The 26,242-nt window shown below is 36.1% G+C and overlaps 1 protein-coding gene across 1 annotated transcript; it reads left to right on the forward strand.

Moving 5' to 3' along the window:
• Positions 1-13,358: 13,358 nt before the first annotated feature.
• On the forward strand, positions 13,359-15,829 carry LOC131041640 (uncharacterized protein At3g17950). The gene is made up of 2 exons (XM_057974793.2): positions 13,359-13,847; positions 14,614-15,829. The coding sequence occupies exons 1-2, from the start codon at positions 13,746-13,748 to the stop codon at positions 15,127-15,129; spliced, it is 618 nt and encodes a 205-aa protein (XP_057830776.2). The 5' UTR covers positions 13,359-13,745; the 3' UTR covers positions 15,130-15,829.
• The last annotated feature ends 10,413 nt before the right edge of the window (positions 15,830-26,242 follow it).

Here is a 26,242-nt window from a genome sequence, read left to right on the forward strand (position 1 = left end):
CAACAGACTTCCATTATTAGATAAAGCCATTTTGCCACTTTCAATGTTCTTTGCCAGTTTATCTCCACATTTCTTCTTGTGGCTCTTCTTAGCAGACATTTGAGTAGCATCTTCAAGCAACTTTATTTGATCAGATGCATCAGCAACTAACTGACCAAGTTTTCTAATGGGTGTAGGAAGATGTGCAACAGTTGTTTCCGGTAGTAAACTAGACAAAATTTCTACTGCATTCTGGATTGTCTCTACTTCAATCCTTTTCTCTTTCAGTCTCTTCTTGGGTGCTCAAGATTGCATAACATTAGCAATCTTCATCATTTCTGATGCACTCAAGGTGTTCATGTCAATGGGTCCGGAAATACTTAAAGAATCATCATCATCATCTTCAAGTAGTTTTTGCTTTGCTGATTCAGGGGGTACATTTTTAATGATAGCTCTCTCTATGTTCTGCTCTATTGTCTCTTCAGGTAACTGAGTGACAACTTTCTTAGTAGACTCCTTTTGAGTATTTTCAATGACCGATGGAGATTGGGGTTTCTCCAGTTGTGTTGTTGCCGGTTCATTATCCACTTTTAGTTGAATACCCAGTTGTTCAACTAATGTAACCTGTACTTCAGTGATTGTAGGAGGCTCCATATCTGGTGCAGTGATGTCTCTAGATAGGTCTATTGTATTTTGATCATCTTCATCAACAATAATAATGGATTCATCCTTCTTCTTGATTGGATAGACTATGTCAGCTTGAACAATCTCCTCTTCATCCATTTCTAGTCGAGGAACATCATCTGTAGTATCATCCTTATTGCTAGAGTGGATGACTTCTTACTCTTTTTTATTACACAAGCTAGTTGATGTGTCTCAGACTCAATAACTGTCCTTTTTGAATTTAGAAGCTTCAATCTTCTCATTTTAATATCAAAATATACTTTGTATTGCTCAACTAAAGCATTAATTCCATCCGATGATAAATTGGGAAAATATTGTACAAATATTTCATCAATAATCTTCTTTTCCAATTGAATAGCTTCTTCCCATTTATCTAAAAGAGTATTGTACAAAGAGATTGAAATATCTTTTTCCAAGTCATGTGGAAATCTATTGTAATGACCCAAATAAGTTATTACCTATTGGATTACTTGCTTCTGCTCATCTTCAGTGAAAGAATCAAAATATTCTTTGACATTGTCAAACCTATTTCTTCCTAATGTCTTCATTGTTCTCTCAAAAATTGTGTCAGGTTTGTAGGTAGCAATATCTATAGGTGTAGTTGCCTTCGACACTACCTTTACCTTCTTGGGTGTTCTGTTGGTTGCTTTTTCCTTCTTTTGTTCTTCTTCAGAATCTGTACCCTCAAACTCTGGTTCAAAAATCAATTTTTGATTTCTCTTCTTTGGTGCACTCTCCTTCTTTACATATACTTTAGGTGTTGGTTCCTTCTTGGTTAGGACACTCCAAGTCACCCTTGTGGTCTTTTTCACATGATATTTTTCATCAGACTTCTTTTTCTTTCCTTTCACATTAGCTACAGGTGCAGTACCGGTTTCTGTTGGTGTAACTTGGACTGCCACAATGTCCAATTTTGCCTACTTTTTATCTTTCGGCGATGCTAATAGGGTATTAGCATAGCTGACCAACAAATCATGATTAACCTCATAGCTCATATCTTCCATCTCTTCCTCTCTGGGTTCAATTGCTTGCATCAAGCAAACATCAGTGGTAACAGTGAAGACTATGTCTTTTGCAAAGTGTTTTACCACATCTTCAGGTAACCTCATTCTCATGCTCATCTTTTTCTGAAATTCATTAAAATACTTATTCACGACAACTGAAAAAGTATTCTTCATAGCCTTAATGTTGTTCTTGATCTGTGCATTGACCGGTAGGTCTTTGGACCATTCAATATCTCCAATACCCGGTAGGAAGTTCTGAAAATAGAAAAATAACCTGACTAATAGCTAACCATATTTGAACTTTTGTGTGTTGTCCTTGTTAATGGATTGCAAATTTTGAAATAATTGCACTCTGATGGCTTCACAGATATCATAATCTGCGTTATCAACAATCATTCTATGTGTCGTGTGAATTGATGAAGATGGAACACTGTTAAGTCTACTGGAGTAAAATACTCTGTAGCCTATCACCATTGCTGCTAGTTTCACTGCAGGGTCTCTAATATTGTTGATAGAAAAAGCATGCTTATCAGATGTAGAACCGGTTAATTTGAAGACAGTATCCTTTGAAATTCTTCTTAGCACAAGAATTTCACCGGTTGAGAAATAACCCGTTACAACCCTAATAGCTTCCTTGGTTATTGTGTGAATCCTCTCCAAATACATATTCTCTATGTGGACTCGACTCAAAATGATTCTTATGTGTTCTTCCTCAAAATCTTCAAAAAAATAGGTGGCATTATGAAAACCTTTTTCAAAAACCCTAGCATATTTTGTTTCAATCTTTCCACTCTTATCACAGAGTGATTTCAACTGTGTATAGATGTGTAGAGTTCCTAAATCTTCTATCTTGCAATCTATATAGCTGGACAAGTTACCTTTGACCACAACACCGCTCGGGACTTGTGACAATGCATTATAAGACATAATTTCATCTGCCCTTAGAGCTTTCTAAGGCTCAACAGTGATCATCAACCTCTCTATAGACTTAGAAGTAGATGCCATTCTAGATAAACAAGTTTCTAAGCGGTATAATCAAAGAAATACCTTGTTTCTTGTGCGTCGCTCCGTTTCCCGGTTGAAATGCCCAAATGCACACCCGTTCGCTTCTCTTCAACTTTTGATTCAACTTAATTTCTCTAATCACAAAGCAATTCGCCAATTGACACCAAGACAATCTTGTTCGGCTTTGCAATCGCTTCAAATTTCTTTCTCAAAAGAGTTAGGGTAAAAAAGATAGAGTAAAACTTGCTTTTATCCCTTTTTAGTAATTGTAATAAATGCTCGCACTTTAGGTTACAAACCCTAATTTCACCGCTTAAGTGAAAAACTGGTTGATAACACGTCAACAAAAAGTCACCAAAATTCATAATTCAAAAATTCTTTCTTGCTCATTCTACAAGGGATCTAGAGATGTTTTACGTTAAGCTCCCCTTAGCCGTGTAAAACAGGCTTAAGTCACCGGTGCTGGGTTCTCTTCACTGGGTGAAGGAATAGTTTCTTCTCCAGGCGAGTCATCACCTTTCTTTTTCCAAATCTGATTCATATCTTCTCTGGTTTCCTCAACATCAACTTTCTGCTTGCCTTTCCGATCCTTGAAAGAGTTGACTGGTCTCCTATTTCTTGATCTACAGAACTTTGCTAAGTGCCTCAGTTTGTTGCAGTGGTAACAGACCATACCAGATGATCTCCAGGGTCCTGCATTTCCTCTTCCTGTTCTTCTTCTACAGTTCATAGCCACATGACCAATGTTATTACAGAAGGTGCAAACAACATTTGTTACCTTTTCCATCTCGAATGTAATAAACCAGTTGCCATAGGATCTTTGCCAGTTCAGATTTACTTGGTTATCAAAGTTCCTTATCCGGTCATCACTTGGTCTAGGATGCATGTGTGGTATAGGATTGTTTGCTCCATATCTGCACTCAATATGTCTATGCCCATACATTCCACATGTGTAGCAATGACCTTCAAACTTTCTAGACATATACCTAGCATTAGTATTGGAATCTGTATTTCTCTTAGGTTTGTCTCTACAAACATTTGCAGTATGACCAGGCTTATGAAAAACAAAGCAGACAGGTTTAAAAACCTTCTTACCGGTAGTCTTATTGACTTTAGGAGTATTTTTGTTCTTTGTACCGGAGGATTCACCTTTTTCAATTATATGAAAACCAAGTCTAGAGATATCACCCTTTATTCTCTGTGATTGAATTTGTTCTTCCAGCATGGTATAACTTTTGACGAACTTCTCCAATTTCTCATTGGCTTTAGTAAGCTTTTTGACAAGATCTTCATTATGCTTAGACAGTTTCTCTTTCAGAGACGATGCCAACTCAAGATCTAGCTTTAGGTTCTCCTTTTCTTCAGTTTCAACAATCAAGTTCTCATGCATAGTGTCTTTTTCCTGCTTGATCTTTATAACCTCTTGATCTCTTACCTTGATAAGATCTTCAACAACTCTTCTGGCTTCCAGTTCTTGACTCATGCAGATAGTGAGACCTTCTAGCTCTCTTCTTAGATTCAGTTTCTCACCGTTCACCTTTTCAACTTCATTTGCTAAAGCTTCAATATTGGCTTCATCTTAAGAACTATTATCAGATATTTCTAACAGTTTTTCAGATAGCTCTCTCCTTTTGACTTGAGAAGCTTTCAGTTTGCCCCTAAGGGATTCAACTTCATTTCTGCTAGCTTCTAGCTCTCTAACCATATCGAAGTAGCTCCTGTCCCCCATGGTAGTTTCAAGACTCCCTTCTAAGCGGTTAGGCTTCAAAGAAGTTAGGCTCTGATACCAATTGATGGACTTGAAAAGCACTGAGAGGGGGGGGGGGGTGAATCAGTGACACCAAATAAAACACTACTTCAAACACTAACCGGTAGATGAACTTAATCAAGAATTTAAACAAAATACATGCTATCCAAAATGATATAATAACATCCACAATAATTAAAACATCCACCATAGCACAAGTGTTTATACGTGGAAGACCCAAATAGGTAAAAACCACGGTGAGATGGAACTCACAAGTTAACTATTTGCAGTAATAGATAACTGACCGGTTAAGGCCTTACAAAGTGCTCTGCTAGGAGTAAATCTTGTTAGAGATCCCAAGCTTGATTAGAAGCTTATACCCTCTTAAGAGTACTACCTTGTTAGGAGTAACCTCACTGGAGGATTTAAGAATCCAAACTAATGGATCACCTTGTTAGAGGATTTGTACAATGAAGCTTGTTAAAGCTTACCCAGTTAGGGGATTTGATTATGTTGTAATGATTAGAAAATAATAATAATGGTTTGATATGTTCTGAGTAGCACAATATTTGCTTGATCGGATCATTCTAAGTACATTCAACACCGCTCTTCATCTTAACACTTATCGCTCTTCAACAAAAGCTTTCACTCTTTATGCATATCAGTATTTGCATAATCTCCTCTCTATCACTATCAGTTTTAAATGATTCACTAAGATGTCTTAATATAGACATTCAAATCTTATGTCGGCCTAAGGAAATCAAAACACAATTTCCTAGGTGCAGTGTATCTAGAGAAGTAAACATAACTCATCACAAAAATGACCACCAAGAAAACGATGCTGGTAACTCATCACAAAAACATATGCCGATTAGAACACTCAATATCGGTTGGAACAAAACATGTGATCCGTTGTCCTAGAATCTTTTGCTTGATCTCCATCTTCATCTTCATCTTTATTTTGATGTTGACTTAGTGTAGCCACAAGTTATCTCTTAAGCACATACCGGTTGACACAAAGTACCGATTAGAGATAAACATGTAAACATACCGGTTGACAGTGCAAACCAATTGAAGTTACACTGGTAGTCAATTAAATCATATGTGTGTGTGAGAGTGTTTCATCGATGACAACAAGTGATGAATACATTACAATCATCATCAAGTCAGCACTTTCTCAAGTTGTTAAACTTCCTCTGAGGCACCAGGCTCTGATGCCAATTGTTGGAAACCAAGAACACTGAGAGGGGGGGGTGAATCAATGTTCTATCAGAATAGAGAATTTTAACTTTATCAATGCAACAACTCAGAAACCAGTAAACATAAAAGCATATAACAGTAAGTAATAATGCAACAACAAAGATAAACACTATAACACCATAGATTTATACGTGGAAAACCTCAAGGAGGAAAAAACACGGTGGGGTTGGAGACCCACAATATCTATCCACTGATCAAATGATAAAATATTACAATAAGGGGCCTACACATGCAGGAAGGCCAACAGCCTAGAGCAGACTACTCATCACAAAAGGAGTCTCACTGACTACATAAAGCATTGGACAACAATCCAGAATGAAGATTGAACTGGAAGAATAACATCTCCTATGCCTGAATATAGTTCTGGTTAAGCTCAATAGTAGAGGCCTTAAACCTCTTCCACAAACGCAACTCGATCACCTATGATCGACCAAGTCCTCTGCTTAAATGATTATTGTAGTCACATAAATTTGTCCACTTAATTAAATGAATATTTACTATTTATTTGATTATTTAACCATCAATAATCAGTTAATTAAATTAATATTTAATTAATTTCATCATCAAACTCTTCTCCTATTAATTAAATAAATTAATTCATTAAGCCACTCTCTAAATTGATTAAATGAATAAAACACATTTATTTAATTTAACCCCCTTTCCTCATTTAAATAAATAATAAAATATTTATTTTAATCCCTAAACTACCCCCCCCCACTTGCATTCTCCTACAAATGCAAGTTGCACAATTTTGGTTGAAATAAAGTAATTTTATTTTAATTAAAAAACCTATTTTCTCTCACCCACCAAACCCACTAGACTCTTCTAGCCCATTCTAGACTCTTCTAACCCATTCTAGATTCTTCTGATCCATTCTAAATTAAGCCCAATCCCATCCCCTAATTATTGTCACATTCCTAAGCAACTTGAAGTCACTTCTCAAAGCCTCGGAGTCTTTGAAAAGCATTAAAGGGCTTTATGTCTTCAACAAGTTAACCCCCAAAGTCCTCCAAACCATTAATGACTCTTACATAACCATTTATGGCTCTTACATAACCATTAATGGTTAAACTCAACTCACCCACATGGTTAGAGGCTTTCCCTCTAACTCAACCCCCATTTAACTCATGGGTCTTTTCAAGCATTCATTGATTTGACCATGGTTATCCCCACTAACTCTTGCACAATATTTTATCCATTGGATAAAGGCATTATTCATTAGATAAAGGCTTTATTCATCAACTCAAGCCTAACCTTACCTCCCAAGATAACCTGCATGTCATCTCAAGCATTTAATGCTTCTTCCCTCTCCTCTCAAGCCATCTCATGTTGACATTTGTCATCTTGGGATTGGGTTGAAAGATCTCACATGGATCATAAACCCATAAATCCTGACCCTTGTTGAGATTACTCAATCTCAACCATCCATTGCCCTGTTTTTCCTATAAATAGAGTCCATTCCTTCTTCATCCGATCCAAAAATCTTGTATGCATCAAACTTATAGTTATTTTGAGAGAACATTTAGGAGCACTTTTCTTTGTTATTTTGGCTAAAATTAACATATATTAATTAGGTATTTTCTCATAGTTAGCTTGTTTGCATTTGCATAATTAGTCATTTTCATAATCTTGAATCTCCATAAGATATCCATAATAGTGCAAAAATCTGAGGGCTACACTCATGTGGAACTTGGAAAGGAGACGAACAAGGGAGGAGCAACTATGAGCATATTGGAGGGCATCTTAGAGGGTTTTGTGTCTTTCCTTCATTTTTGTGTGCTTTCCATAATCTGTTTTATATCTCTCTTGGTATGCATGTTTAGGATTGTAGTTTCATTTCTCTTTCATTTTTTATTGTCACTAAAAAAACTAACGTTTGAATCTTATGTTTCTTACATCCTTTTCAGTGTGCATCAATTACAACATTATTCACTCGCATACAATTCTATATCCCTTACATCATAATCCACACTCTCATCTACAATGGGATCTTACATCATATATATACAAACTTGAGACCTAAAAAATTAGGTTGGCCACCTAAAAGATAATACAATAAATTCATAACTTAAACCCATAATCAAATGATCAGCCAAGTCGGCTTAGGCCGAAAACAATGTAAACCAATCCTTAAATCCCGCCGGTAACACATCAGGAACATCAAACAACACGTTATAGATACCAGTCCATAACCTAGATAATATCGAGACCCAAATTAGGTCCACACACGCTAAATCAATGATCCCAATCAACCAAGTATTGAACATGATCACCATCAGCATCCTGAATCTCCACTAGAAGCCGCACCAACACCACTTATGCATAACATCAAAGATCTTCATCAAAGCTCTGCTGGTGAAACCCTCGCCGGAACAACAAACTAAGCTTACTAGCAAACATGATAGCATCCAATCACCAAATCCAAAACCAACTGATTGTACATGAATCTAAGTAGCATGAATAAGCCAATTCCACAACCTAAACATACCGAAGCATATCGGATCATGATGATCCAATCCAACTAGAAACCAAACAACCTACCAGGACCAGAAGGATACCAGTAAATAGCTAGAGCAACTAGTGTTGCCATCGATGATAAACATTAATGCAACACATAATTAATTCCTTCAAATTGCCAACATGATCTACACCATCATATTGAAAAGATAACAACTTGAGTGTGATTCGAGGTTATACCCTTGAACCACACCATTGTCATGATAGTTTGATGTTGTTCAGGGTTATACCTCCAAATCACACCATACAAAGGAAGTTCACATAGGATGTGTTGTGTGTGGTGTAAGTCGGGAGTGTGACCTTGGCTTACACCAAAAGGGAAGAGCCTAGTGTAAGTTACGGTTGTAACCCTGTCTTACACTGTAATAAGTAATGTTTGATCTTTGATGTAAGTTGGATTTACAACCTCGGCTTACATCAAAAGGGAAGAACTCGGTGTAAGTCAAGGTTGTAATCCCGACTTACACCACAAAGACACATAAAAACAATAGTGTCGTTCTGGTTCGAGGATCCGATCAACACTGTTTGGTAAGTGTTGGTCGGATCCATGAGCCCGAATGACACTTGCCAAAGGATGATCAATGAGGGGAAAAGAAAAAGAGGAATTCAGTGTTGGTTATGGTTATGAATCTAATCAACATCAAAACAAAATAGACGTTGAATGGGTTCACAACCACGATCAACACTGAAAACAAAATAAAAGAAAACAAACTCTAAACAAAACAAAAGAGAAAAACTACTTTCAAAACGAAGATAAAGAAAAGAAAACTTACCAAGCAAGTCGAAAGGAGTTGCAGGCGTGAAAACATGACTCCTAAATCTTTCCAACAAGATTAGATGGTAGCAGGGAGTGATGCTAGGGCAAGAAGGAGTCAAGCATGATGAGAAAATACAATAAAAACACACAAAAAAAAAAGAAGAAGAAGAAAAAACATAAGAAATTTCAAACACTTAGCATTTTATTTGAAATCGTGCAAAATAAATGGTGCATTTCGGAGTTGTAAACCTGAAATGCACTAAGATGTGTATTTCAGGTTTTCAACTCCGAAATGCACATTTTGTGCCAACTCTAAAAACAAGTGCAATTCAAACTTATAAGTCCGATTTGCACCTAAAGTATTAAAGAGGTGTAATTCAGAGTTATTAGTCCAAATTACACCTAAAGATGCAAAAAAAGTGTAGAATCGGTGTTAAACTTTGAGTTTGTACCAAATTAAAAAACTCTTCATAAGAAGATTTTTGCAATTTTTACAAATTTAATGACTTAAAGTAGGATCAAGGGGACTACCACGAGAATCCTAGAATAGACTAAGGAAGCAAAAATTCATCTTGAAAAATGTGCTTAGAGAAGGTAGATTACAAATTTGGACAAAAATTCGTAGGGGTTATCCTATTTTTGTGACATAGCCAATAATGAGGACAACATTTTGTAAATGGCAATAAGAAATATTTTGTTGGGATAGGGCATACCTGTCTTTGCATTGCTTGATGGAAATAATCTATGTGATTTGCAACAATCTCTCCACCATCATTGAAGTTCATTCTATGTAAATAATCTCTTAAACAACTTGTGTATGCCCTTAAAAACTGAAAATACATTGAATGAGCTCCTCCTTCATAGTTATACACATGATACATGCATATATCTACTCCTCAAGCCTCTGTTGGAGATCTAAACTGCCCTGGCTACCATGAACTACAATATGTAACTCAACAAACTAGGGTTTCCTTCCTTCCACATAGGAGCTTGGTCTTGTTGAACTGCGGTTAGTCCCTTAACTCATGGCTAGCTAAAAGAATGAGAGGTTTTCCCTCTTAACATAAAAAATAATTTCTCTTGACTCCATTTGAAAGCTTTGACTCAACAAGGTGGGAAAATTTAACGCTTTAAACTCATCCTTATTAAAACAAGACATTTGATTTTGATATTTGGATTCTCTTTTAATATTTTATTTAACCCCTCTAAAATTTTGACTAATAAGACTAAGGACCTTGTGTGGGGCTATTTTTTACTTGAAGGGCAAAAATAGGTAATAGGGGTTCTAGCTCCCCTACCAAAGATTGGGCTTTCTTCTTAGGAGGAATTTAATCCTTTAAGGAGGTAGTGGTTTTATTTGGAGTTTCCATTATTTTGAGAATTTTATTTGTGAATGGATAATCATCCGACTCATCCTCCAAGACTTCCCCATCACTCTTTTATTTCTCTTGGGGGGAGTACATTTCTCCTTCAGCTTTGGTTGCTTCTCTGAGGGGTCTTTGTACTCCAAAAGCACATTCCCTAATTTGGATTACCTTTGACAATAAACTGTGTCATTCTCATAAACTAGCACCTCGATCCATTTCCTATCTTTGATTGTAGTGTTATGAAATTTGTGAGAGTTTTTTTAGCAACACCATTTACACAGATCCAAGAAAATACTAACCTAGACTTCACCTTGGTCACATCATCAGTAGCCACATAGTGCCTAAATGTACTTCCAATCCACCTAAAAATTTGTTCATCCCAGAATTCCAATGGAAGTCCTGACATCTTAACTCACATTGGTGTAGTCTTGTTGAGGTTAGCATTAGGGTGAAACCCTAGTTTCCACCTGCATAGGGGCATATAGTACTTCCCATATGCGCAAGAACCAACAAGAACCACTAATAGGTCCTCCTTAACTGTGAACTTAAACAAGAAAAGTCCACCAAGCATAGCGGTCGATGAAACACTTCCTTTTAACTTCCATCTAGTCGCTACCCATCTTCTCACCATATCAATTGTTGGCCTAAATGAGAAAAAATTCCCAACCAATGTGCTCATTGATGAAACAATACAATCCACCATAGAGTCAGGAAGATAAATTTCAGGTCCATCCTCATTTTGTAAGCACTCTAGGATTATGCTTTGAACACTTTGGTCCCGATTCCCATTAACCAACACACCCTTCCAGTTATTGGGTTTTGGGATATCATTATGGTGCACATGCTCGTCCTTGTTTGCTCCTTTATAGACACCATCATTGTCAATAGGGGAGGAATCTACAGGTTTGTCAATCTAAACTCTTGGTGTCACTATAGTAGGCCCCCCCAAAGGAGTGAGAACTGTGTTGGGAGAAGGGTCCGCAGGTGGAAGGGCAGGGCCCCCTCCATTGTCAACCACCATGTGCAAACCAGAAATTTGAAAAAATTTCGTGCGGGAATTTGTATAGCTAAGTTGTAACAATCAATCAAATAAACATGTTATAAAGATGACGAGATGGTAGAATTATTTTACAATGTTATATGTTTAATCATGTTTGTGTATTTTCCTTCTCTCCTCCAATTGCTTGCATCCTTTGCACACACCCAATTGGAGGGAGAGGCATAAATGTCACTAATATTCTTTTCTAAGTTATGTTATGGTGTAATAGGTGGATAGTCATTCCTAGCTTGAGGGAACAAACTATTTGTATAGTCAAATCTTTCTTTTTTGCATGACCAAAGTTCTTTGGCATCTTGTCCACTTAGTTATATTTTTGCATAGTTAGATATTTATATTACTTTTTCATAATAGGTATAATCTCTCACCCTTCTCTATTCTACTTTTACTTTTGTTTAGGATAGTTTATTTCAAGTGAGTTGTAGGTTGTGGTTATCTCAAAATATGTGACATATGCTACTCATTGCTTGATTTTCTTAATTTCGTAGGTTTGAATGAAACACTCATGACAAGAATAGTGAAAGAGCACTTTGTTATTTTATACATCGATATCATTTTGAGTGTCTAAATGCTATTTAATTTACATATCAATTGCTTATTTTATTTTTGGCATGCATCCACCTAATAATTCATATACACATTAGAGTGGAGGTAAAATTTAATGGTAAAAAATATATACCAATGCCCTTTTGTCTTATGTTTTAGATCCAATTTTATTAAACCATTGTAAATGTAATATCTAGCTTACAAGCGACATGTTCTTGTGTGAAATCTAGTCACAACATCCCCAAATATTAGTCCATTATCATTAATTCCCATATTTGTATCCATAGTCCTACACCTACATTTCATCATCTTAGATCAAATCTACATATGCAAACTTGACCCAAGTCATTTTCATACTCATGGATCTAAACCTCACCTTTTCAAACTTAAAAAATCAAATTTATTTATTGTTGACCACTTCACTAGTCATTTTAAGCTAACTTAGTGCACGCTATGTTGATTTGTGTGCTTAGTTGTAATGAAGGATGCACATTCATTCATCCATTTGAAATCATGTTAGAATTTGAGAATGATATTTAGACCTAAGAGCTTAAAGGAGAAACATTTTTGCATTTGTTTTCTCGTGACACCATCTTAGGGCCATTGCATGCTTACTTATTGTCTTCAATCATTTTGCTTGGATCTATAAAGTTAGATCACTAGTGGTAAACTGATGACTCGATTCTCTTAATCTAGTTGATTCTCTTTACAAACATCACTTGCGCTTGTACATAGTTAGATAGCATAAATCAAGGCAATTAACTCCCAACAACCACCATTTTACTAGATTAAATCTTTTAAGTTTTAGATCAAGTTCATGTGTAGGTTCAAATCTGCACTCTCATACACGATCTAAAGTAAAGACCAGTTAAGTTGTAGAGTCTAAGATCTTTATCCAAATTAACTCGAAAATTCTAAAATATTGACAAATCAACTTTAATACTATCCAACACTTCTCCATCATCAAATATAACATTTAATCTATTTTAATTTTGATATTTTATTTCAATAATTTCAAGTATATATTCGATCTCACTTCCTTAAAAAAATATTTATAATTATTATTATAAATAATCAAATGTGATATACTAATTGATTAGTGTGCATGTATTCCTTTGCAAAAACGAAGAAAATAAATTAAATGTTAATCATGTTCAAAGGCCTCTAGAAACATAAAGAATGGGTTACTAGTTAAATTAAATGTTAATCATGTTCAAATGCAAAAAGAAGGGTGTGGTGGAATCCTATTACACAGCTTTTTATTATCCCTAAGATAAAGAAAATGGAAGTAGGTAATAATCCTATAAAAGAACTTTCACTCTCAAAGGTAAAGAGAATCCAAGAGCTTGGCCAAAGGCATAAGGGAAAAATAAGATAAAATATTCTTAAAGAAAAGTTAAAGTATTCCCATTGCATACATTTCACCCCAAATAAAGGGTAAAAACCAAGTATAGAAAAGTCACAACAGATTTGTTGGGTACACAAAATTTTCTTCGTTTCTAAGAATGGCATGATCTGTCTGGTTTCTTTCTTTGACAAGCCAAGCACAAATCTCAAAATTCCAACAACCATAGTTTAAAAATCATTAGCATATTCAATTTTGTATTATTGGCATACAGCCTAAGAAGGCAATGGGACATTAGCAGTTTCAGGCATATATAATACACGTGATATGGAGTGATAATCAGAGGCCTTACCTTTCTCACAAGACATATTTAATACAGACCAGAAAAAGGAGGGAATCCAATATATTTGTATGACATATTGAGATCCATTGCATGCAAACAACTAGATCCACTTGAGCATTCCAGTGAGGTTGGGAATGATGGAGAATGAAAGAGTTGCAGAGCCCAGTCTTATGGATGCCATGATTGCAGCATCTCCAAGTTTATCTTCCTACTCTTCATCAGATTTAGATACTGAGGTGAAATAACTAAACAACCTAAGTGCAAAAGTTAGCTTTTTGTTTGAAATTTTTTAGTGTTTGATTTGTGGGTTGGTTCTGAACTCACATTGATAATGTTTCTGCAATGCTGTTAATGATGTCTCTGATTCCTAACCTTTCCCCGGATTTATCATTTTTTTTGTATGGCGTATGATGACCCAACTAGTGATTTTTCTCATTGGGGGGAAACTGAGTTACATTGCGTGGTTGCTAATGATGATGACGAAAATAAAAAAAATTGTGCTTACTTTAGGTTTCTGGATCATTAGTTATGATCTATATGAGGAATTTCTGTTATTGGTTTATGGGAATGGTTTTTTATTGCTATTGAGGGTGACCCAGATAGATATTTTACTGAGTGCTCAGGCATGCATTCTCAGGGCTGTTCCCCATGCCTGGAAGGGAGGTTTACTTGTTAATGATAACATTGAAGTTTTCTGCCCCTAATTATGCTTCTGTGTTGCTTTTGAGGATGACCTATTTAAAAAATTTAGCCTTTTCAAGTTTACAGGTTTTGCTCTCTTCCTGTTTGGTATCATTCCCAAGATGAAATTTTCGCATTGATTATTGTAGCCAAATGGAGTTCTTTTTTTCCAGTTTACTTGGTGATCATATCATTCTTTTACCCTTCAGTAAATGATTTATGCCTTTTTTTTCATGTGCTACATCCTTCTTTACTGCTTTTGATGATGACCTAGTCACAGATAAGAGATATTCATAACCCCTCGACACATTTGCCTTGCAGTCAACAGGTTCTTTCTTTTATGACAAGAGCATCACGCTAGGAAGTTTAATGGGTCTTAAATCTGATGTTGGGCTGTCTACAAGAGTGATTGTTCATGGTCAAGAGCACCCCTCAGAAGAACCAGAGCTGCCTAGGAGAGGCGGCCAGAATACAAGGTCTAAAAAATCTAGGAGCTGGTGGAGATTGTGCAGAAGCAGGGATGACTATGACTGTCATAGAAATTCCAATCCTTCACTTGGACAGTTCTTAGAAGTGGAACGAAGAACAAGCGTTTCAGACAACAGAGGGGAAAGAATGTACATTGATGTTATGTATGATGAATTTGCAGGAGGGCAAGCCTTCTCAGACAGAAATTTGCTGTTCTCGGAGGGAAGGATTCTTCCTCCACAATCCGCTCAATCTAGAGACCAGTCCAACATTCACACTGGCCGATCTGATTCTATGCTTTCTTGCATTCCAACTGAATGCTGCTTTACAGATTGTGTCTCCAGAAGGAGCTCAGTTGGAGCATCATGATCATAGAAGTCAATGAACGGAACCAAGATTGCATATATTGTTTTTTTGACAATTGTGGTGGATAAGTATAGAGACCTAGATCGATGGATAAACATATCTCAAATAGTATGATAACTTTGTTCCAGACAACAGCACTAGTGTGACAGAGCAGCTTACATATACATCAATTTTTAAAGAGTGCAGAGTGGTCTCCAGTATCATCATGTGCTACTACCAAAGAATTAATAAAGTGCTCCATGATATTTGAAGTTACTTCAGTGTTTTTATTCAGTTTGGGCTGGTAATTTACTATTCAAGGTTATATTGATTCCATTGAAGATAATATACGCTATTTTTGCTTCTGATTAAGAAGATTTTGCAAGTCGAGACAACTGCAGTGCTCACAACTCCTTCATTACCACTATGATCATGGACATAATCTTGAAAAATTGTACTTTTCTTTGTTTCTCTTCTCTTGCTTTCTCACATACAACTATTTTTAAACTCTGTAGTTAAGGCATATTTGTCAAACACTGTTATTTGCTGCTGTTTGCCCAGAAAGTATATTTTTTATTGGTTGCATTGAACAGTCTTCTTAGAATGACTGCTTATTGAGACAATGGCAAAATTAAGCTAAGAAAGAGAATTGTGGAGCCTTAGCCCCACTTTGTAATAGAAACAATTCATCGTGAATATATATATGCTTCAAATATTTCTGAAACTGTTTTGAATCTCATATTTCTGAATAAATTATAATTATGCTTGTTTTCTGATTACATATTAGAAATTATCCAAAAACTGAACAGATCAGGAAAGCCCATGAACTGACTCAATCATACAAATGAGTTAGCTGTTTGAAAGAAAAGATTGATCTCATCATTGAAGGTATTTCTGAAAATTATATAGTACTAAAGTTTAATAGAGCATGGTAGCATGATGTTGATCATGTGCAGATCTGATGAGAACAAGGATATTGTGAGAGCCATTGTCCAAGACTATTGGTCCAGGAGCTAAAAATGTTGGTGTGGATAGCCATATGAGTGTAAAGAATAACATTATCTAAAACGTGGTTGAAGCTTCACATTCCTCAACAGCCAATTCTGTATCATGGATAAGGTTCAAAAGTTGGGTGGTTGAACTCGTAGATTCCATATTTCTATCTTACAAGAAGAGTCCTTGCCAAGTTTTGAAAGACTTATGAGGTATTGCACACAGTTTATATGTGGAACTTTAAACTAATAAAATATATCAAATCTTTCAAGTGTAATATGTGCAAAGGATTAAAAATTAGGCATTGCACTGGTGCTCTGAGGTCAGCACTTTCAGGTTTTGCAGTGTTTCTTTATCACTGTTTGGATATAGAGTTATAAATGTCTCTTGTGGTTTTATCGAATACAATTAAGTTTTTACTTTTTTGGGTTTAAGGTTGTCAAATTTAAGCATGTTAACCTCAGTCCAAAATGCACTGCTCACTTATTCTGATGGTGATGGTGTTCAGACATAGCATCAATTTCTACCTCAGGTCTTAATGGGCTCCTTTCTCTGAGGGGCTTGTCTTGCCTTTGCACAGCTATTTTCATTTGTGCATACAGGAGTGCAATGTTTAGGATACCCTTGGGTTATTGATTCTTGTTACAGTACTGATATGTGGTGAAGACTTTGATTTAGGGCACTTTTTTCCTTAACACTTGTCTATCCTGCCTAGATGTATTCTTTAAGTCCTATGGACCTATTTTGTTATGGCATTGATATGGTTTCTTTCTTTATTTCTGATGCTCTATATAAAGTCCATGTCAATCACAGTTGTACCTAAGGAGGTAGCAAGCGATTCTCCTATGCAATGGTATTCAATTCTAGATGAGGCTGCAGCACTTTATGGCCATGCTAGTCACATCCTGCTTATTGTTTCAGGGGACAATCATTATGTATTCCTTTGTAAGGTGCAATCCCATTAGTAAATAATGAACCTTGTGACTGGAGAAATAAAGCTGTGGCAGATTGGGCTTGGTTGGTAGTTAGGGATCACATTAAAGAGTTGTTTGGTTTGAAGCATAATTTAGCTGGTTGTAATAATTTGTAAGTTGGTATTTGCTTCAATGGGGGTCATAGACTGCCCATCGTGGAATAACTGGTCAGTTGTAAGATGAGAAATCTGTTATTGTCTTGATTTGCACTCTAGATGCTTGGATAGTCTATTTGGTCTGTGCTAATTAATGGTGAAGCAATATGGTAGGCATCCATTAACATGTATCCTTATATGTAGGTGCTGATTCTGGCATGCCTTTAGTACTAGATTTCTATGTTGTGTTGTGTCTGGAATATATATTTAATAATCCACGTAGAACACTATACCTAGTTTTTGTAAGCTTCACTTGTAGATCCCAGAAGCAAGCACTTACAAATATGACACCATGAAAACCTAAAGCATTTAGTAGTCTTTTTTGTTGTAAGCTTTAATCACCTTCTCAAATAATTGATCAATTAACAAAATAAGAGGAAAGCAATAACTGGGAAATTGGATTTTTACAGTACATTTTGTTTCATCATCGATATTCCAAAAGGTTTGAGGAACTCTATGTCATTAAAACTACTGCTACTGATCTTAAATATGTTGCTTCTTATCAAATGCCTCTGCGTGCATTGCAGTATCAATTATGATAATTCTCTTGATGATCTCTCTCAATCAATCAATGTACACTTACAGTGTAGACAGTAAGATTTATCACAAGAAAGTTCGAGGAATTCCATCATGTTAAAATTACTGCTAGTGATCTCAAATGTGTTGCTTCTTATCAAATGCCTCTCCAAGCATTGCAGTGTCAACTATGATACCTCTCTTGAGGGACTCTCTCAATCAATCAATGTACAGTGCAGACAGTAAGATTTATCACAGATGTGCCAGATTTATCGAAAGTTAATAGTAAGCATGGTGCTTTAGTTTTTTAGGTTAAAATTAATATTCTTGGGTATAGTCTTCAACAATAACTTGAAATGTATTCCTTTCCCTGTAGCCTCCTGACCAATTTATCACTTCTTTTTATTGTGACAATAATGTAGATCTTATTCATTTCATCACTAGTTTCTCTCAGCCTTACCTATCGATTTATCGTTGCCTCCTCCATAATCAATACTATTTTATATTTTGAATTATCATTTACATAAGCAGACTGAGAAAGAATCCATTTCTGGTAGTCACTTGGGAAAAAGAGTAGCCACAGGGGGAACTGCTTTTTCAAATTGTCACTCATATGAATCTATGAGAAATAATTTATTTATGTTATTCACTTACAGGGGAAAAAGAGTGGCTAGGGTGAACAACAGCCCATTAGATCAATGAGGATGTAGTTAACTGGATCAGATGATAACTCCATCTGTAATGCATGAAAAGTGGTCGGCCTAAGAAGTCATCTTCGATCTGGGAGGCTGCAGGAGAGAACAAGAGACACGATTGTATAGGTTGTAGATAGCCTTTTTGACTGATTTATAAAGCACATTGTTATGGGAAGTAATTTGAGCAAGACCATCTTTAAATAAAAGGAAGATGAGACACAAATAGACTGTAGAAGCATACAAGTCTTGACATACCATGGATACCAATGCCTAACGAGGTCCACGGGAAGCAATTCTTTGGAAAACAAAGTGCCAAATAAAAGCACATTTCTCACCCAGAAGCTAGACTTGAGGATTTAACTAGACACTTTTGTGGAAAAGGGTCTGAGCAGAAATCTAGGCTCATACGATATACTTTACAACAGCCATTTGCAAGAGATCATATGCTAAAGGGTAATAGTTTGGACCTGCTTCATTCTATTGGTTCTATTGGTGAGAGCTTCATGTGGTATATTGAGGTCACAAGGTCCAGTCTTCCTCCAGCTCATGTAGTAACTGAGGACGTGTTGCACCAGCATCACTGGTCAACAATACGTTAAAAAATTTACTGGTTTCTTTGCCCACCGTCTTGGGGTTCAATAGTCTTAACCGGGGGTGAGGCCTCAGCTTGGTTGGCAAATGGCATCAGCTTGCCCATAGAATGTCGAGATGCACTGTAGTTTATAAGAGGCTACCTGATTCCTGCGGTCTTTAAAAGAAAAAAACAATTAGCATTTTTTGGGGAAATTTTTCCAAGATTAACAAACTACTTTAAATTTTAACCATTCATTTATCAATTTTCTATAACTACTCTCACACGAGCTTGACGTTCACTTGACACTTACTCTATTAGACAATGCTTTTGATGTAGCGAATCCCAAACTAGTAAGTTGAAGCATCGCATTCTTTTCTATCAATCAAAATACATTTTCAGACAGATTAAATCCGTTTTGGGATCAGAAGAAAGATTAAAAAACACAAAGCCTAAAATCAACCTACATGAAAATAACTCATACAAAAGAGAGAATACTACAGTACCGTACAGACATTGACAGTAACACTTGTCAAGTATCATTTTACTCTTTTGGATTGCCCTTCACATATCAAATATCACCTTGAAACTCTAATCAAGTCAGATAAAAAGACAGTTCACCAACACAGCATGCTAAGAAAGCTTATATTTAACTTTTAAAGTTTATTGAATTAAATTAAATAAATTAGAAACACAATTAAGAAATGATATCTGTTTTTTTTAAAATTCAAATTAAAATAGGACTTATAAAATTAATAAGATGAATGAATTATTATGTCTTCTATATCTAATTAATTTTAAGACAATTTAAATGGTGGAATAAGAAAAGCCCTTGTTAAGAGTTTTTGGTTGAGGACTATTCAGATGATAATAAGATGATGGTCAGGTTGTTGATGAGATGGTTGTGGATGAGTGGAATGGTTCTTTACATGGGGAAGAAAGACTTATAGATTCGTGGAAGGAGGCCTGTCAAAAAGCTTGTGAAACTAGTACAACTCAATATGATTTTGCTAAGAGAGTGGGTTCTATTGAAGAGGTCTTAGGTATCAATGCTTTCTAACTATTATGTTGTCTCTTGCTACAAGAGGTTTTACAGACATTGGAGGTGTTTTGCAATATGGGCTGGGATGTGGTATTTTTCGCCCCCTTTGTGTATTGTGAGTGTTGCCAATAATGAGTCTCATGTTGATGCCTACAAGTTCTGTTTGTTGGTTGTAGGTTGCATCAAATGTGCAAAAGTTAATGGTTTAAGGATCCTTTCTACCCCGTGTGGCGATATAGTTGCAGAGTTCTTGTTCTCCTCTCTCCAATCATATTAGAGGTTGCATACTCTAGCATTTAGCATATGTTGGTAGGGGTCGATGAGCAAGATCTTTAAGGGATCTTTAGTTCATGTTGCCACTAAAGGAAGTGGTAAATGGGTTGCCTTTGAGGATATCCTAGGTTGAAGTGATAAATAGTATTTTTTACTCAAAACTTGTCCAATCCTTAGCTTTAAAATTGGTTGTGGATGGTAAGAGCATTTTTTCTAAAGTTTTGAAATCAATTGTTGAAAGGCCACCGTTTAGGCTTTCTTCTATTTTTCATAAGGATTAATTGTTGAAAGGCCACCGTTTAGGCTTTCTTCTATTTTTCATAAGGATTAATTAATCAAGTTATTGCATCAATAAAATTCTCATGTTGTTAAGCAAATATATCTTGCTTGATCTCTCTGTGATAAGTATTTTGCTTGCAAGTGAATTTTAAGAGTTGTGGGGTTCAATAATCAACTCCAACATGGTTTTAAAACACCAAATATGTGAGTTCTTGTTCAAATTTTGAGGGATCTAGTTTTGCCAAAAAAGTCAGTGCATTTTGAGGCTAAATGTGTTACAACCCTCCCTATGATACTGATAATGTTTTCTTGCTTGCATAGTAATTTTGTGGTGTATGCATATATCTGTGTGTGTGCGCGCGCGCACGCATACACATATGGGGGATTGCATCTAGTTGTTTCATGGAATGAGTGTCTTAATATCGAAAATGGTCATATGTTATGGCCTAACTGCAATCGTGTTACTAAGTTGGTTGCAAGGCATGCCACCTTGCCCTCTGAGAGGAGAGGGAGAGCATCACTGGAGAGAGAATTACAGACGTGGAAACGGGCTAGTTTTCCATTTGAGACCTAACACACTCATGTCAGGATAAGTTTGGGTAAACCTTTGGTTGTTTCCTTGTACCTTGTCAGGTAGGCGTCGGTGTTTTATGTCAACCCTAATGTTGTTCAGTTTAATCTATACCTAGATTGTCACCCTCTAGGTCATATATTGTTGTTATTATTATTTAAATTTAAATTGTCAATACTGTAATTGTCCATCTTACTCCATCAATACGAATGTAAATAGATATATAGATATACACATATATATGTATATACTGCTAATGTGATAGAGGACATAATAAAACAGATTCTTGGATCCGTTCGAATGATTGAGATGGGTGTTAACTTTGGGGACCCGATGCAATGCAATGGGTGTTATTTTATTTTTGAAACCACAGAGCAATCTTGAATAAAGTAAGACCGTAGATATGTGAAAACTAGTGTCGACTTAACTAAATCATCTCTCAGCTGTGAAAAAGCTTGTATATTAATTCATTTCTTAGATTGGAAAATTCTCATGTGAGTTATGGCTGTTATAAACCTTTCTCATAGTCTGTGAGAAGTTCTCTTAAGCAGAAACTGTGTCAATAAGACAATTTCTTCAATATTGGAGTATTCTTAATGAACTAGGAATTTGTTTATGATTCAAGTTTTTAATTATTTGAAGGTTTCATCATGGATAGAACTATGTTCATAAGACTATCTCACAGTATAAGAACTGTTTATAATCATGAGTCTGATCAAGTAACCTCGTAGGTTATGCAATCGTATGAATCACATGAGTTTAAGGGCTGAACTTTATTCTTACAGAAGTTGTTGAAAACTAAGGGGTAATATTAAGGAATTATATTAAGAATTCCCAAGAAAACCGTAAGAAGATTTGAGCGGATTTTTAAGGAGCTGAATTTCATTAATGTTTCGCATATTTTGTTTATGTTCTCAATAAAGCATTTTGTTAACAATACTATGGAGGACTCAAATTTTGTAAAAAATTCAGTAGGGTCTCATATAGCTCAGAATTAAAGAAGTCTTAGATTAGATGTGGCCAGCCAAGTACATAGAAGTACCGCTAACTCAATCTAGACCTCCAGTTTAAAGCATGTAAGTCACTTAGACACAAGTATGTGAGAAGTGAAAGATGTGCGTCACTAAACTTGGATGTCAAGTATAATAATATTAAAGTGAATCTACATCACCCTTATGTAAATTTTGACAAGAGAACAAGAGGCAGGTGTCCAAGTCGGAGATTGCATGTAAGCATGACTAGGGGTTCATTGTCAACCTTGCTAGATGAACTAATAAGACCTAAACTGTAGGAAGTCTGCAATACTAAGTCGAGTAGGGGTGGGTGAGAAGATGAATGCACTTAGTCAGTTCATTGTGTCCAGATACATAGTATATTCTATGGGTCATGCATAGTTAGCAGGGGTCTATAGTTTGTGACCAGTTAGAGCTGTGTACGATACAACACCAAGTTCAGGTGGCAACCTTGACCCATTCTAGTGTTTGCACCCTCGTGAAGGGTAGGAATAGTTCCAAAAGGAAGGTGTGTGGGGACCACCAGGTCTATGGTCGAAGAAAAGTGCTTGAGTGATGCTCCCCTCCATAGATTCACATCAAGACTTGTGATTCAACTTTGATGTCTAGATTACAGTAGATTCTAAATTCTTTCCTCTCTTTCTACTTGTTATACATTTCAATGTTTAATTAAATGGAAGAAGTTATTCAAAAAATGTACATGTTAGATTCTTACTTAACATTGCTTAGCATTCCAATTAAAAAAATTTCATGTGCATATTTCATTAGCAAATTTTGCTTTATGTTATATTTACTTTTCATGTTAGGAGAGATAGGCATGTTACAAAATGGATCTTGCCTTGTGTTCGAAACAACCCAAAACCTAAAGATTGACTATCATTTTGTAAATATCCAAGAAGTTGAAATTTGAATAATTTTCTTAGGGGGCACATTTTATGAGGGCACAAATCCATAAAGTCATATGGATCCATAGAACCATATGGATTTTTTTTTTTTAAAGTCAAACATGTGTAGGTGCTAATGCGTAAGTCACATAGCAAGCAAAAAAATGACTCTTTTTTTTCACTTCTCACGCACCATACAAAATTGCAACAACAAAATTAATTTTTTCTTAGCCATCGTATTAGTGCTACACAAGGGTTTGGTTGGATGACATCATCCAAGGTCCTCACTAGAAAATTTTCCATTGTTGTCATTTGTTATCCTGATGTGTAACATCATTTGACTAGTAGCTGACACCTTTCTTTGTTGAGATGATGTCATTGCTTGTCAATAAGACTTCGACACTCGAGCATTGCTCCTTCTCCTCCCACTAGTTGCCCTTTCCTCATTGCTCTGCCATCATCTTAGTTTGACACACTAGCCCAAGCCCCGATCATGTGGGTGACTAGGGGCCAAGCATCACTTCTCCGAAATCTAGTGCTTAGTAATTGAATCAATTTTTTTGGGATCAAAGTGTTTGGTGTGGAGCCTGATCAGTCTCCAAGTGGGAGATTGTTGAAATGTGGCGACTGATCAGCAAAGTACTGTACACTCCCTTGAGGAAAACAAATTTTGCCGTTTTTTTCGTTGATGAAAACCGACATTGTAATAAAACCCTAAAAAGGCCGACTTTGTTTGTTGCCCTAAAAACGCATGTTATAAGCGGCTGGGATGCTTAAGGCATTGTAAGGTTGATGTACTGTTTTTGCTGGATAATAAGAAAGATTGGACGGCTGTGTATGGTGGATGTAACCCATTCTGGGTGAACCACGTTAAATCTCTGTGTTATCTGTGTCCTGTTTTATTTCTTTATCTTTTGTATTTAAATCTGCATATAATTGTTAGTTCATATTTGCTTCGGATCTGCTTGAAACCCTAACAATTGGTATCAGAGCGAGGTTTTCTATAAATTGGCAGGACTTTCAAATTTGAATGGGAGCAATGGAGGATTCCAAATTCAAGGTCGAAAAGTTTAACGGCCAGAATTATCAGTTATGGAAAACGCAGATGGAGGATTACCTGTATCAAAAGGATTTGTGGCAGCCATTGGAAGGAAAGGCAAAGAAAGCGACCACAATGTCAGATGAAGAGTGGGACATTTTAGATAGAAAGGCACTGGGATCCATTCGATTGTGTCTTGCACTGTTTGTAGCATTCAATATAATAGAAACAAAAACGATTGTAGATTTGATGGCGACATTGGCTAAGTTGTATGAGAAACCCTCGGCTTTGAATAAGGTATTTCTTATGAAGCGTCTGTTTAATTTGAAAATGAGTGAGGGAGGATCTGTAGCGGAGCACTTAAATGAATTTAATACAATTACCAGTCAATTGTCTTCGGTAAAAATTACTTTTGCAGAAGAGGTTAGGGCTCTCTTGATTTTATGTTCTTTGCCAGAAAGCTGGAATAGCTTGGTTATGGCTGTAAGTAACTCTGTTTCTGGTAAAAATACTTTGGTATTTGATGATATTGTTGGTGTTATCCTAAGCAAGGAAATGCGAAGGAAAAGCACAGGTGAGACTCCAACATCATCGAGTAGTGTTTTGAATGTGGAGAACAGAGGAAGATCAAAGGAAAGAGGAAAAGGCCCGGGGAATGAGAAGTTACGAGGGAAGTCAAAGAAAAGACGCTCTCAATCTAGAGGAAAGAAAGATTGCTGGTACTACGGAAAGCCTGGTGATCTAAAGAAAGACTGTTGGTTTCGGAAAAACAAAGGAGGAGACAAAAATGAAAATGACAGTAAGGAAGCTAATATTGCAAGTAATACTTTACAAGATGCTTTAATCTTATGTTTGGATAATGTTAATGATTCTTGGGTAATAGATTCTGGGGCTTCATTTCATGCTACACCCCATAGAAAATATTTTCTAGATTATGTTCAAGGTGATTTTGGACAAGTATATTTGAGTGATGATGAGCCCTGTCAAATTGTTGGAAAAGGAAAGATAAAGATCAAGTTGCAGAATGGAAATGACTAGTTTCTGCAGGAGGTAAGACATGTTCCTAATTTAAGAAGAAATTTAATTTCTGCAGGGCAACTAGGTAGTGAAGGTTGCATAGTTACCCTCTCAGACAATATGTGGAAGGTGGCTAAAGGATCATTAGTAATAGCTAAAGGTGGGAAGGTAGGCACATTATATCTGTGTACAGGTAACACATACTCTACCCTAGCTGCTACAGATAAAGTTATTACAGGCACAACAACAATAAATCTTGCAAGAATAGATTCGATAATGTGGCACCATAGGCTTGGACACTAGTGAGAAAGGGATGAAAACCCTTCACTCCAAAAATCTATTGCTAGGACTAAAGAAGATTGATTTAGAGTTCTGTGAAAACTGTGTTTATGGTAAACAAAAAAGAGTCAGATTTCTCAAGGTTGGAAAAGAGAAGAAGAGTGAGAAGTTAGAGCTTGTACATTCAGATGTATGGGGACCGACTCAGGTATCATCTCTTGGTGGCTCTTGTTATTATGTTATTTTTATTGATAACTCAACCAGAAAAACATGGGTATATTTCCTAAAACAAAAATCAAATGTTTTTGAAACTTTTAACAAATGGAAAGCTTTGGTTGAGAATGAGACAGGAAAAAAGTTGAAGTGTCTCAGATCGGATAATGGAGGTGAGTATTGCAGCAAAGCTTTTGAAGATTACTGCTCCTTAAATGGGATTCGAAAGCAGAAGATAGTTCCAGGAACTCCAAAGGAAAATGGTGTGTCAGAGAGAATGAATAGGACTATCATGGAACGCGCGAGGAGCATGAGATTGCATGCTGGATTGCCCTTACATTTTTGGGCAGATGTTGTACATACTGCTGTCTATTTGATAAATAGAAGACCTTCAACCCCTTTGGATGGTGGTATTCCAGAGGAGGCATGGACTAGTAAAAAGGTAAATTATTCTTTTCTAAAAACTTTTGGTTGCGAAGCTTTTGTCCATGTTGATAAAGAAAACAGAACCAAGCTTGATGCTAAATCTCAAAAATGTACCTTCATTGGATATGGGATAGATGAATATGGCTATCGGTTATGGGATTTTGAAAATAAGAAAATAATTAGAAGTAGAGATGTTA

Source organism: Cryptomeria japonica, chromosome 8 (assembly GCF_030272615.1).
Source record: "Cryptomeria japonica chromosome 8, Sugi_1.0, whole genome shotgun sequence".
Classification (NCBI taxonomy): Eukaryota; Viridiplantae; Streptophyta; class Pinopsida; order Cupressales; family Cupressaceae; genus Cryptomeria; species Cryptomeria japonica.